General features: G+C 43.7%; 1 protein-coding gene across 1 annotated transcript in view; it reads right to left on the bottom strand.

The window, feature by feature from the left end:
• The window catches only part of SYT16 (synaptotagmin 16), a 72,554-nt gene that overhangs the window by 48,542 nt on the left and 8,803 nt on the right, over window positions 1–15,209 (bottom strand). Inside the window, exon 2 of the mRNA XM_074865252.1 lies at window positions 4,582–4,761. Coding sequence (XP_074721353.1) covers window positions 4,582–4,761 — 180 coding nt within the window. The remainder of the gene's footprint in view (window positions 1–4,581; window positions 4,762–15,209) is intronic.

Genomic DNA, 15,209 nt, shown 5'->3' with positions numbered 1-15,209 from the left:
GATCTGAGCAGGCAGTTGTCCTTCAGAACTGCTCCCTCAGCTACTCTTATCTTTCATTTAATTCAGCCTTGTTACAAACCAGGCTCTCTAATGTCTAGAGCAGGCACCAGTGACAACAGTCATGCTGTCCCATGTCCAACCACTCTTCCTACGAGCCTCTAGAAGCTTCTAGAAGCAATTGAGAGAAAAAGCAGTTTAGAAGAACGGCTTCATTTGGGCACTGAGAAACTTCCCATTCAAGAGCTCCTCTCCCTCCTGCCTCTGGCTGTCAAGGAACCTAACACCCTGGCTGAGCTACGTACCTCAACTAGGTGACATGAATAACCTTGGACTCATTTTCAATCTCCATCCTGCCAAGGACAACGGAGCTAGTGGGTACTTAGCATCAGGGTTACAAACGCCAACTACAATTGTATTTCTTTGGAGAAGGACATTCCTGGGCTTCCCACAACTTACTGCGTTGTTGGAGGAAGCCAGTCTACTGTGCACGCCAGGCTGGTACTGTCACGCTCCCCCACATTACTTGTTTCTAAACATGAAGCTAAGCCTCTGCTAGCATATGACAGTCCCACGCGCTGCACATGATCAGTCCCCAGTGCCTGGCTGGGCCCAGGGCTGCACTGACAAAGCAAGGTCGACATCAGGGCAGTGCTGCTAACATTCCTGCCTTTGTCAAATGTTAGAGGTGTTGATGCTCTCCTTAAAGACTCGGCTACAGGAGATGAGTGGTTTATGTAAGAACTGCATCTCCGTTTATTTATTTTAAGTGTGCTGTTAGCCCCAGAGGCTAGAGCAGTGGCTGTGCAGAACAGCTTGAGAACATGAACTGAAAGCATTCTCGAGGCTGATAAGATAGAAGGGAAAAATGGAAAGAAATGTTTCTTCAAACCTCATGATGTTTAAGCTGATTTCACATATCAGGAGTACAGGCTTAACATCACGACAAGTGTTCAAGGCAAGGCACAACTGGAATATTTTTGTATCAAGCTGTCAGGAAACTACAATTTCTTTCCCGGTCTCAGCTCACATCATTATAAAAAGATTACAGTAGAGAACAAAGAGGGCCCTTTTCTTTTCTTGAGTCACAGCACTGAAGCACAAGGTTCGATACAGCTCTTTACACAAGGGTTGGCCCAGCACTGTCACATGTTTCTGTGAAGTTCATTTCACCCACGAACTTTTGAAGCAAAGGGCTCAGCAGCGCTATAAACACTGGATGTAAGAACACCATCAGTGCCTCTTGGTCCTGAAATTCACACTACAGAAAGGGACACCAAACCATCACCGCATCAAAGGTCTTACATGAGACCCCACCGACATCTGTCAGGCCTCTGTCTGAGGGAAGGTCCTCCCCGTCCTTGCATGGGAGGATGCTCCAAGGGGAAATTTCACCCCCACACACACTCACCCACCACCTGAAAGATCACCAATGCTGTGAGGAACCACCCCAGCTGACTCCATTAAGGCCAAACACATGGCATTTAATCTTTCTCTCACTGAGGAATTCTGCACATGACCTACACCAAGGCTCTACATCACTCCAGCCAGCTCAGTAACTGCTTCATGCTGCCACCACTTCCTTCTGCACGTGCCTGGGCATAGCCCAGCAAGCTTGATACACGTGATGTTACCTCTGTGCTACCCTCCCATCAGTTATGTTTACCAGTCTTTCTATCAAGCTTTTCAGCCTTCTCTGAGATTTCCCTTGCAGTGCCAAGTCCATCCTAAATACAGGCTGGCTGTGTCCAGATGAGCTCCAGCCCCCGCAGTGAATGGACTCCTGCAGCTGAGAGAGAGGCAATTAGGGCAGCACATCCTTGCTCAAGAGATGGGCTCATCGCTAAGGTCAATGAAGCAGTCAAGAACAGGATCCACAAAAGCCTCAAGTATCAAAAACGTTATCCATTGTGTCCCAGTAATTAAGAGGCTTTGTCCTAGAGTCTCCTGAAAGATTTTTCAATTAATTCTTCATTTTCACAAAGATCTTTCCCTTATCTTGTTCCTTTCATAAGGACACAAACTGTGCAATTAAAATTAAATTAGGAACAAACCAGCCAGATGTATCCTAGAGCCATGACGATGGAAACACTTATTTCATTCTGTCACTTGCCTCATTCTGAGGTCAGCCTCTATACAGAAAAGCAAAAACAACAACTTTGACACTTTACAGTACATTTTCTGAATGTCAGCCTGTGCACCTGCAAAGCATAAAGTAGACAGATTTGCTTATGTTTCTATATCAACTCTCTTTTTTATCAGTAGATAACTCAAAACTCAACTAGATCCAAGGACAAGAGAAAGATCTCATGTTCTGAACCTATACACAACTTTCTCAGGCTACAGCCTTTATTTACCTACGTTGTTGCAAATTGGTATTTATCCTATTACAGATGTTACAGTCATGCCAGAGGGATCAAAATGCAAAATACCTTCTCTCTTCTTTAGACAATTATAAAGCTGATAGTCATAGCAGACAGATATGTTCTAACCACTCTCAATTACAGATGTGGAGAAGCAAAAAAATTTCCCCAATTTGAGAGCTTAGAACCAGAAAGAACTGTCATTAGTGAGTTACATGTCAAAGGACAGCAGAGTCTTGAGAATCAGAATCGTCTTGTAAGAAACACAGCTTACCATAAGAAGTTGAGAAGAGGAAAAGTAAATGCTAACCAATAAGTTACACGTTACAAACACTCCCATCCTGCTCCTTTCTACCCAGCAAAGTCAGATTCTGAATTTGAAACAAACTCTTGCTTGTCAACACTCCTCTTGGGAGAGCTCCCTCACCAGGCAACTGCTATGCTAGAAACAGCCTTTCCTGGCTTCCCAGCCCAAGCTCAGGCTCCAGGTTTCTACATTCGCCATATGACACGCTATGTTAGCCCAGGGTTTAATCTATTCTCTCACGCTGCTGTCCTTTAAAAGCATTAGCATTTCCTACACGCATATTCCATATTGGCCCTACAAGTAGCAAAACTCTACGGTGAAATTTAAACTAAATATAGAGATGATATTTTTAAATAGCTCTTAGCTCCAACTCACCAAGCTGATTTTGTTTGAACGGAAAAAGCAGGCTCCAACTTTAAGCTTCCATTGTAATTAATGATTACAACACATTCCTCTGCCGTATCAGATTTAGCACCTCATTAATGTGTGTGGTATTTTGCTTGTACGGCACAGCTGTAGTTAAAGTTAAATTAGTGTTTCCATTATAAACCCATGTTTTCAAAGGTTTATTACTCAGACACATAAGATTTAGTCTGAAATGAAAATTGCCATTGAGTGTGTCAGCTGGGAAGTAATTTTTTGTCCTTCAAAATTTCGAAGGACCAAAACACAAAAAAAGCAAGCCACCCTGTTTATTAATAATTCACATTTTTAAAAGCATTGCAAATACATGTTTACATGATAGCCTGTGACAGCTCCATAGAATGTCAACGCCCACACACTCCTGGGAAATGTGTCATCTTAAAAACCGAAATAAAAGCCACATTTTTACACCACTTGATGGGAGGTGAAGAGAAGGGAATAAAGACTTAAAAATAATATCGATGAAGGAAACTTATTAAAAAAACACCATGGTCTTTATTTAGAAACATTAAAGTTAGGACTTTCAATGACAGGGTAGGGTGCAGAAATAATTTCAAGTACCTTTTGAACTTTTAACATTTTGGTGCCTGTCCCTGGCTCACTAATGCATTTAGCAAGCAGTCAGTCCCACTGACTTCCTATCACATGTGGCATCCAGGCCTTCACCTGTCCATAAATCCTGAACTCTTAAAGTATGACCAGATCATGCCCTTTGCAACAGCCATGCTGAGCTCAGTGTACAAGGCAAAATGTATGACAAAAAAAACACCTGCAGGGGCTCCTTGCTTTGCGATTGTGCCCTTCTCAATTAGCTTTAAGACTGAACCACCAAGAAGCAGACTTTTTAATTGGGAGGCTTCTGAGGCCTCTTGGCTGATTATTTCAATGATTACACACTTACGCACATTTACAAACAAACGTATGATGACATTACCAAATTCTCAGTTACCACCATTACCAGAACGGATGCATTTTTGATAGCAGAGAAACATTAAAATGTTATTTTTGTCTAACAGTAAAACTCCCAGTTATTTTGACTCCAGGACTCGTGGGTTTACCCAAGACATAATGTTTCCAGACAAGAACAAACACATGAAAGAGCGTGTAATAGCTACTACAAGAAAACCAGGACAGGCATATCCTTCGTGAGCAGAAAGGCAGTGTCGTTACTCAGAATTGCTCACATTTTGCTCTTCACTGGATTAACAAAACACTCCCACAACAGACAGAGAGTGGGGAGTGTGCTTTCTTCTCAGTGCTGCCCTCCATTTTTCAAGAGATTACTTCAGACAACAAAGATAATAGGAGCATGGTAGCAATTGCATATCCATTTGATCAAGTTTTGGAGGTTACTGTAGTCTATCCAAAACCCTGCTGTTTTCCACAGAAATAACCCGAGACACAGCAAATGGGTCTTTCTCTGTCCTCCCAGCAATCAAAGCCTCAAGAAGATTCTGTACATCAAAGGCAGTATAATACTGTGACACTTACCAAGGCCCTCATGAACTCTGGACTTTTCTTTGTAGTGCTTTCTTCTCCCTTGTTGTTCCAGACATGGGAGCCCACCTCTCTTTTCAAAGCAGAGCTTCTTGTTGATGAAGTGGAAGAGGACTGCAGGGAAGATAATGAAGACTCCAAACACAGACAAAAACCCAGTGGCCTCAGAAGTAACTAGGAACAGAAAATCAGAAAGAAAACATGAGCACAAGTGGGAAAAACTGCCCAGAGAAAGATGTGGTTTAACCACATCTGTATCCATGGCTCTGCTTCCCCATCCTCTCCCCAGAAGAAATAGCAATTAAATTCAGCAGAACTTGGACTTGCATTAAATGGATACAACATTCGCATTGGGCCAGTCTACTGCGGACATCGACAACAGGATACATTACACACCAAACTTGGTTCCAATTAAGGTCACATGATGAACTCCAACACAGAAAAAACTCTAACTGATTTTAATAAACTTTTGTATCAATGCAGAATTCCACCAGCTTCAAGAGAGATGCTCTCAATCTATACTGCAACAAGGATCCCGTCACGAAAGGGCAATTGGTCATAAATCATTTCTGCACAGCTTACAGTAAATTCTCATGAAAGGCTGTGGGGAAGATTAGCTCAGGGAGCAAAAGGCCCTAACACCTCCATTGTAACTTGTGCATTTTCTCTAAAACCACCAGATTACACCACAATGGTACTCACTATCTTCATTATATTTACTAAGAACCAGGTTAATGTATGGCCTATGATCCTCATTCAACTGTTACTTTACCCTTAAGTAAGGAGCATATTACTATACTACAAAATTACCATTCTTGCTGCAGAAGACCAGCCTCCAGCTCAGGTAATTCAGTTTAGCTCCCTTGGTGTCAGGTTTGGCCATGAGTAACGAGCACAGTGGTTTTGCACCAGCTGACAACCTAGTCCTATACATCAACATCCCTATGTCAGACTGTAGAGGAACAGTCTTATTTCAATTTATCATGTTCTGCCTGTATCACTGGGTCTGCAACAAACCGCAGGCGCCAGCAAAAAGCTTTTAAAGCCATTTCACCTCTCTCACACATATTAAAATGCCAAAACAAGGGACAAACACTATATACATCATCTGATGCAGATGGCAAGGGCAATGTCAAAAACTGTAAGTGTCATCTGAAAAAAAAAAAATTGGCTTGTTATTCTGGTAATTACTTCACCAGGAAGGGGTGAAGTTCAGTTGTTCAATTCAAGTCAAAGACCCCATAAAAATGAAACAGCAGCAGCTTCAGTGGCCCACCAGGGATGCCTGTGATTGCAAAGCTGCAGCTCACAGACGAGATGAGCTAGAGGAAAGGATGTAAACAGAGCCAGCCCTGCCTGTGAAACATCCCACTGGGAGTTTACAAGACTTGACTCAGCGAAAGACATAGGCTAGAAGAGCTACACTGTCTCCAGTTACAGCCTTGATAGTGCACAGTAGGACTATGATCTAGGGGATTAAAAAAATAAATGAATTAATACAAGCCAATGTGCCTCGATTAGAAACAAAAATCACCAATGCACAGCAGCAGCCCACATGAAAAACAGGCAAGTGTTTGGGACTGAACCCAGAGGAATATGGGTCACACAAACTCCAGAGGTGGCTCTGACCTTGCTCACTCCGGCCTAAGGAAGGAACAGAAATATGCACTGAATTAGAGCATCTTAAATGACAATAAGATCAAGACTACATTTCCATTACTATCTTCTGCATGGGCAGTCACTTCTCTGGTGATTACTTCTGTGTCCCCCTTGTGCCACACCAGCACTAAGCAGGGTCATGAAGACAGTGGGTCTCCCTGCCAGCACTGAAATTTGGTGCCATAGCTTCCCCGGATAATTTGGCAGGAGCATACCAGCCCTATCTTCCCCTCACACCTCAACCCAGGGAACAGGGCAGGGGACATGAGAGTGGCTGAGTGATACATCTACTCTGACTATTTTCAGCTGCTGAAGTCACTATTAAGTGGCTGCTGGAGTCAAGTATAAATCAAAGGACCAGAGTATAAATCAAAGTAGCCATAACCCCAGAATACACATGATGGCCTGGCTGGGTCCCATCACCGACCCCTCCTTTTCTTGAGCATAGCATAGGCAGGAAGACAGATTATGCTCACCACATCTCAGCACACAAGTGTGTGTGTGTGTATGCATGTGCACAAGCTCACATGCATGTGTGTGTGGGGGTGTGTGTGTGAAGTTGGAGCAGGTATGTAGCAAACTGACAATCATGCTTTGAAGGCTCTATGTGAGTGATTTCATTGCAGAGAGTGTGATGTAGAGGGTTGACAAGGACACCACTGTTACTATTTATCAAGCCCTTTTATAAAATCTCAGCTCTGCACCCAAGGAGATGCCAGGGTTTCCCCTCCTCAGATAGGACACAAGCAAGCCACCAATATTTTTAAACATAAATTGTCCAACACATGGTCCAATATGCTACATGACCTCCAGCTGCAGAAACCCTCAAAAGGCCCCTTTCTCCAACAAACCTGCATGGTACCTTGCAAAATTCCAAAGAAGAAGCAGACCCTTGACTAGACAAGGCATCCTGAAAAAAAGTTTGGAGACAAATTATCAGCTGCTCTCCATTTGCTCTAAAGGATCTCAGACTGGCACAACACCATTATTGCCCATCTATTCTTGTTTCCTGGTCAGCTACAGAGAAACAAGAAAGTAGTAGTGCTGTGGCATAGGACTTGGGACAATCCTTCAGGCTTCTCCTACTCCTTGGGACAGAGATGTAAAAGGCACCTCCTGTCAGAGCTCACAAAAGCCCAACTAGGAGGATGCTTTCCAAGCTGAACACTAACAGCTGTGTCCACACAGAGGCAGAGTTTTGGGAGCACAGGTAAGAAGGGACTTTACAGACCCCTCCCTATACATCCTGAACAGCAAAGACTATCAGCCTGCTACCAACCAGGGCTGATATCCCTGCACCACCCCACCCTTCACTGTAGACACCAGTCAAAGAGGAAAGGTGCCCAGAAGGGCCACCACAGCTCTGGCACAAACTGACACCTCCTACACATGTGGCTCCCACAGCAAACCACAGAGTCCCTCTCCTTTTGGGAGGGTCTGCCCAACTGTGAGGAGGTGGCTGGGACATCTGCATCACAAGGCAAAGGAGCTTGTGCATCCTGTCCCACGGCTTTAAGCAGAAGCTTCTTCTTCTTTCCTCCATGTTATCTGTGCCAGATACTAGGGCTGTGATTTTGCACCTGAGCACTGTCTCACATACGTGGGTAGAAACGTTACAGTCTGTGCACCTGGCTCCAGCTGGAAGCTCATATCCCTCTGCAATGGCAGGCATGCTGGTGCTCTGCTTCTCCATCATCAACCAGAAAACATGCTGCACCTGCATAGGGTCCTGACCACGTGGCCCAGCTCTCCTCTCAACCCTCAGCTGAAGGGCTTTCTCTCTGCAGACTTGAAATTCTAGGCTAAGACTATGCCTGGGAAATTATTGTAAAACTGATTTGGAGTAGAGCTCTGTTCTGGACTGTAGTGGGATGTCTGGGCCTGGAAGGGTGTAAAGGAGGAAGAGCAGCAGAAATGCACACACGTCACTTGTGTTACAGCATTGCTGAAGTGTGTCAGAGTTTCTCACACACGTAAAACATCCAGCCTTACATCAATAGATAACAGACTGTACCTGAGGGCAAGAAGAAGAGATGTAGTGAGGCATTCAATGGTTGGTTCAAACCCTGGGCACCCACATCTGGGGAAGGAGCTGGCCACCATGTGCTTTGGGACATGAACTTTGGGACATCCAGCCAGAACTCACCCATTTTTAAGCTGAGTAATTAATGCCACAGACGCCTTTGTGCAATGCTACAGTGGGTCCACACATTCTGTTGCCCCAGGTGAGAGCACAAGCCAAGAAATGGTGTTTGCACTCCCAGCAAGTTGAGGGCGTGCATAAATAACTGAACACACTCCTTTGGCTACACTGCTTAAGAACAAAAAAGAGGTGCAGTGTGAAGGGCCCCAAGCTGGGAAAGAAATCAGAGATGGAAGTGAGATCAACAGAAGACATCTGACCAAGGACACAGGGAGCACAAGACATTACAATGCTGTTCCTGCTCCAACCTCTCTCTCAAACCTACCTCCACACTACAAGATGACTTCAGGGGACAGTCTGTCTGGAAGAACAGGAGGGAAGTATTGGCCACACTGCTACATGCATTGAATCCAGCTGGGTATTTGGCTTGTAGCAGGTTTCTGCTAGCAGACTTGGCCCCTCCAGACAGACCAGGACCAGGAGAATGAATGGAAGAAGTGCCACAATAGATTTCCTTGGAGAGTCTGCAATTAACAAAACCTTAATCCATTAGGCTTTGCAAGGGTTAAATTTTGCATAAAATCCTATTCCAGACAATAGCTCTTTAATTCCATTTGATACCAAGCTTCCTGCAAAAGGAATGTTTACTGGTACTTTTTAATTACGAAAAAAACCATAAATTGTCTGTTTTACTGTCTGTGCTAATTACATTTCATTATATATTTGGAGTAAGCTATGATTTTCCTGCTGGTTCCCATGACATTTTTCATTATCAACCACTAATTGTCTAGCATGCACACTGCATTGTGAACCAAGTAGGCTGATGCGTGGGCAGAAGTTCTAGCGAAAGCTGCAAGGCAGTAGAAGTGCACATTATTATTATTACTATTATGATGTATTAGAAAGTTTCCACCTACTTGCATACCTACATATCCTCATCCCTATCAGCAGTGTCACAGCGCAGCAAAGCACAGGAGTCCATCTGTAACAAGCCTCATGTCTACCAAGGCTCAGCAACTACTGAGGGAAAGTTATGTGGGGTGAAACAATGACAGCAGCTCCACTGTAAGGACAAGTCCCCTGCTGCGTGCAACGGAAACATCAAGAAGGTTTCTCAGTCACTTCCTCTACTCAGTGCCCAAAGCACGTGGTTATCAGGATCTTGTCACTTTGCCCACTCATAAGCTGAGGCCAAGGTTATAAAGGAAAATAGTGCCATATGTGGAATCCTAAGGGAACAGGATAACTAATGGGATCTTTCTGAGAGTGCAAGACCAAAAAAAAGTAAAGGGTTTTCATGAGCCACAGCTAACACGGTTTCCATTATGGCAAAACCTCCAACAAATCCACATCTATGCAAGCTCAGAAAGTGCCGCAAAGGGTAAAGCAACTCATTGCATGCAGCATTTCATAAATTCAGAACAAGAGAAGCTGTGGGTACCAATTCTTCATACAGCAAACTGCTAGAATAAGGAGTGCACGACCACTGCTCTCCAGATCATCGTTATCAGCCTTGGACAGGTGGCAATTCTATTCATGTGCACCACACACACAATACACAAACACTTCAGAAATAAATGTGTGTTTTCACAGGATTGCAGCTCTCTCCTGATATTGGTTTCAAAGGAGACAAAGCCCGACCCTTCCAACAGCACTGTGAGGGAACAGTTGTATAACTCCTCCTCTTCTCAAGGTGATCCACAAATACATTATCAGAAACGCAATCAGACCACATTCAGCACTGTAGCAGAAGGGTGAAATTCCCACCCAAGGCAGGAGGACTTGCCCTGCATTGAGGGTCAGTTTCACACACTTTATTTTTATGTGCTGATTTACAGATAGCAAGAATGAGAAAGTTCTCCAAGTCCTTTTATATAAGGAATATGAAGGACTGAAAGACACTTTAGACCTGACTATATTTCTATTAACTTTGACTGCAAAATTTGACTGATCAAAGGGTAGAAAAATGGGCCCATTCCTAGCTACTGCTGATGTATTTGCAGGTCACCTTTAAAGATTTAAGCTGCCCTTATGGCATGCTGTCCTGGTTTTGGCCAGAATAGAGTTAATTTTCCTTGGGCTGAGAGGGAGCACAGCTGGAGGGCTGGGCCTGGATCTGTCATTGGAGTATTCCATATCATGTGACATCATGCTCAGGATACAAGGGGATGCTGCTCTCTCATTCTGGTTTCGGTTTCCCAGTCAGTTGCGGGATTTCTGGTGCGGTCAGGATCGCTGCTGGGGGTGGGCTGTGTACCGGTCACTGGTCAGTGAGCAACTACTGTATATTACCCGTTTGGACTTACTATTGTTACACACATGCAATTTCAAAGGTCTCAGAGACAGTACAGCAACTTCATCTCCGTTTCCTCTATGATCCGCATAATCACAGTACCCAAACACCTTGCAGGCTTCAATGCATTTATCCCCCCAGCAACTCTGTGAAACAGGGAAACGCTAACACAGGGGCTCCACAGAAGGGGAGCCACAGCACAGACACAACCCAAAAGATCAAGAAAAGTCCTATCCATCTACACAAGCACTTCAGTGTCTAGAAACACCTCACTTTTCACCCCAAGGCTGAGGCTTACAAATAAAACATTTACAGCACCTTCTTTAGGGATGACACCACAGCGACAGTCATGGGTCTCCAGGCATCTCCTCTGTCACCTTGGGTCACCTGAAAGCCACAGGACTGGCATTTCTTCCCCCAAAGCCTGATTTTTCTTAAGGACACAATCCAGTAGAGGTGCCTGACGCCTCCTGGCAACACTGACTTCAAGGGAAGGCACAACGGGCACTACAGGGGACACGGAGGCGGTAGCACTAAGCAAAGGCACTCACCTAAGAAATGGAAGGCCTGACAGAAATTCTCACTTTGTTCTGCTGACCGAGGGTGCCAATTAAACTCACACACCAGAGTAGAAAGAGTAGGCCTATTTTACTGTTAATAATTAAAGGATATAACCAAGTAATACAGAAAATAAGCAATAAGAACAATAAAAAATAGTACACTTAATTATTACTACATACAGTTACCTACAGAAAATAAGAATAAGCAAGGTAATGCACCTAATCATTACTACATGATGGGGAGAACAGCGATTAAGAAAGATACATCACCACTTGCATACGTTACCAACGTCCAGATCTGCAGTCGCTGGGGAGCCCCGGTTGCAGCGAGGATTTGGAGAACCTTTCCCTGCAAGTGGGAAGTCCTACGCGATGCATCCATCCGTAGGTGAGGCATCCAAAGTCGCGGCAAGAGGGTCCAGTTCTTATGTACTAAAAATCAGCAAGTCAGAATGACTTGCACTTTTCTTTGAGCAGAAACATCTGGCTTCATCCTCCTGTTGGGTTCCACCCAAAGCCTGGCCAGGGCTCGGGGAGGAGAACCAAGGGAGTTTCTAACAAGGCCAAACACTTGGGTTCTCAGCCTTGAACAACGCTAAACAAGGAAAGCTGGATACATTCTCATGACATTTCATCCTCACTATTGATTACATTTTGTCTAAGCTATACCCTTCACTAGTGAGCACACATACATCTTTAATGATCAGATATTAATTAATAAATGCTAATGGTAATACAGATTTTACTAATTAGCAGATACTAATAATGGATAACATTTGGTTGTGAGGTTCATCTAGAGGTCAACTTTGTTTCAGGGCCTATTATTCACACCCTAGCACTACAGTTGGTCCTTTGACCTATAGATGAACCATGGCTAATAAACTGTTTTTATGGATAATTCAGGTCTGGAAGTTACGCGTATAGACACCAATCTCTGTTCATCAATTGATGATGTTTCATCAAGTATAGTTATGAATTGTATTCATTCACAAACACTTTTTCCCACTTGAACTCCATGTTTTCATGTCTGATTAAGGCAGTAAATTACTTTCCTGGAGAAGCGCAGTCGCCAAGGATTGTTGTCTTCAGTCCAAAATGCGGTTCCTTCATTTACATCGCTTTGGTCACTGATCCACCACTTGGGTGATACTGGTTGGGCTATCCAAGGCCAATCTTCAAATCCGTCTGGACTCCCGCAAACCCAACAATTGCTGAGGTTAAATGAGTTTGCTACTGCCTCTCCTAGGGATAAGAATCTATTTTCCCAATTCACAATGTGATTAAAATGATAACATATAATCAGTTATATCAACTATTGTCCGCATGTTCTCTGTTCTCCACACAAACTAGTTCCTCAGGTCAGGTGATGCAGATGATATCCTCTCCTGAAGGGGCCGTTGCAGTAAACGGGTAGATTCAATTGTGCAGTACCTGTAAGACAAAATTCTATGCCATGTAGTTACTCTTGCAAGTAACATTGTTTTGCAGGGACATACTCCCATTTTTCTTGTCCAGGTGTCATGATCAAAATGGTGTTATCTTTCCCCGTGGCTATTATTTCAGCCGCTTCAGCGGGACAATTTGGCCTCTGAACTCATACTTTGGCTCCATTGTTAATACCTGTTGATCCGAACCCTTTACCTCCACAGACTGTGGTGACTGAAAGGAAAAAATTTTTCACAGAAAGAGTGGGTAGACAGTGGAATAGACTGCCCAGGGAGGTGGTGGAGTCACCATCCCTGGATGTGTTTAAGGGTCGTTTAGATGAGATGTTGGGGAATATGGTGTAGGGGAGAACTTTGTAGAGTAGGGCTGATGGTTGGACTCGATGATCCCAAGGGTCTTTTCCAACCTGAATGATTCCATGATTCTATGACTGGGGGTGAATCCCCTTTCTTTACCCCTACTTGCAGAACCGGTAGTATCAACAATTGTGCTACCTGGTCTTGGGGTTGAATAGTCAAATCTTGTTCACCATTGTTTAACAAAATTACCTTAATTTCACCTTGATAGTCTGCATCAATCACTCCTCCCATGACATGAACACCTTTCAGGGCTAGGCTCAAGCGAGCAGTTATTAATCCAAATCATCTGGGGGGAATCTGAATTCCTGTTCCAGTATCTATGACCCTTGTCTGTCTCATCTGATCTACCATTAGTTCAAGAATTTGTTGTACTTTCTCCTCATCATTCTCTTGAATTAAAATATCATCTATATAGTGACTCAGTTGCATATGAGAAGGCAGTGGTATTTCATCTAAATGTTCAGCTACAATTCTGTGACAGATGGTGGGGCTATGCAACCATCCTTGTGGTAATCGGGTGAAAGTATACTGCCGCCCCTGCCAAGTAAAAGCGAATTGGTCCCAATGCTCTTCTGCAATCGGGATGGTGAAAAATGCATTAACCAAATCTACTGCAGCGTACCAAGTTCCTGGGTGCTTCTGAACCTTTTCTATTAAGGTAACAGTGTCTGGTACGGCTGCTGTGAGTGGTGGAGTATGTTTATTTAATTCTCTAAAATCCACCATCATTCTCCAGGATCCGTCACTTTTCTTGACAGGCCATATTGGATTGTTCCAAGCTGTGGTGGTTGGCTTTAAAACCCCTACATCTAATAAATCTTTAATTGTCTGTGATATCTCTTCATGTCCTCCCAGAATTCTATATTGCTTCATCATGACTAACTTAGTTGCAGCTGGAATCTGCATGGGAGGCATTTTTACTCTACTGACCATAACAGCCTGGCACTAGTACAGGGTTTAACTCCAAATTGATACTGACCATCAGGAAGGTTTAAAGTTAGTCCTTTTAGAAGGTCCTATTATATATTCAGGGACAGGGACAACCATGACTGAATACAATCATTTTGGGAGGTTTCTTATTTTCATTTCTATTTGTGTTTGTAAAGCTTCAATTTGTTTTCCTCCCAAACCTGTAATAATTACAGGTTGTCCTTTAAATTTCTTGGGATTCCCATATATCAAGGAGGCCTCCACTCCAGTGTCAATTAGGGCATTTACAGTTTGTGGGGACCTTTTGTTCCAAAAAATTTTAAGCTCCACATGGGGCCGTTGGTCCTTCCGCACCCACTGCACTGGGGCTTGGCCATCACTTCATTCATGCCGATCGTAATATTGATTCACCTCACTTGCCTCTTGCAAAGGGTACAAGTCAAAAAACAGTGCCCAATCCTCTTTCACCCCCGGAACCATTGATCCACTCATGGGGGGCCCTCTACAAGGAGATGGAGGGTCCCATTGAGGTTTGAGAAGGGGCACCATAGGCTGAGTTGTCCCTGGATCCTTAGTTTTAGAACTCTGCACTCTCTTGCTAGGTTTATTCAGCCCTCTTTGTTTATATATTCGCCACAGCTCGTTAGTTGGAATACCAACATTTTTTTCACGAGACATGCCAACTTTTAACAAAGCCGTAAATATTTCCTTACAAGAAATCCTGTTTCCACTGCTTTTAAGGCTATCTCGAGTATCCTGATTCCCTGCACTCCCTCGGGGGTCCCACTCTCCAAGGTCACCCAGCTGCTGTATTTTTTCTATCACATTACAAAGGGGATTTCCCATCTCATTAATCAAGAGTTATGATTACATTTATATATGCTGGTCGGGCAGTCTTAATTATTTTGTTTCTCATGGTAATAGACAAAGGATGCCGCATCATAGTGTCAGCATCTTCTATAAAAACTACTGCTTTCATCCCTTCCTCTTTCAGTCACTGTAAACAATCTTGCAAAGTATACCACGGACATTCAGATGCCGGACAATCATTTTCTGTAGGATACTTAGTATGACATCCCTGAGCTGCCAAAGCCAATAAATTTGTATCCTGATGATTATTCCAAAGTGCATCTTGCACAAAAGAATCTGAACTTAAAATCAAAAACCTTTTAGAATCTCCTGTGTCAAGGGTTATCCCTGCAGCTCCCTGACCATGCAAGCGCACCATCCAA

Source organism: Strix uralensis, chromosome 4 (genome assembly GCF_047716275.1).
Source record: "Strix uralensis isolate ZFMK-TIS-50842 chromosome 4, bStrUra1, whole genome shotgun sequence".
Taxonomy (NCBI): Eukaryota; Metazoa; Chordata; class Aves; order Strigiformes; family Strigidae; genus Strix; species Strix uralensis.
This window is presented reverse-complemented; position numbering and strand designations above follow the sequence as displayed.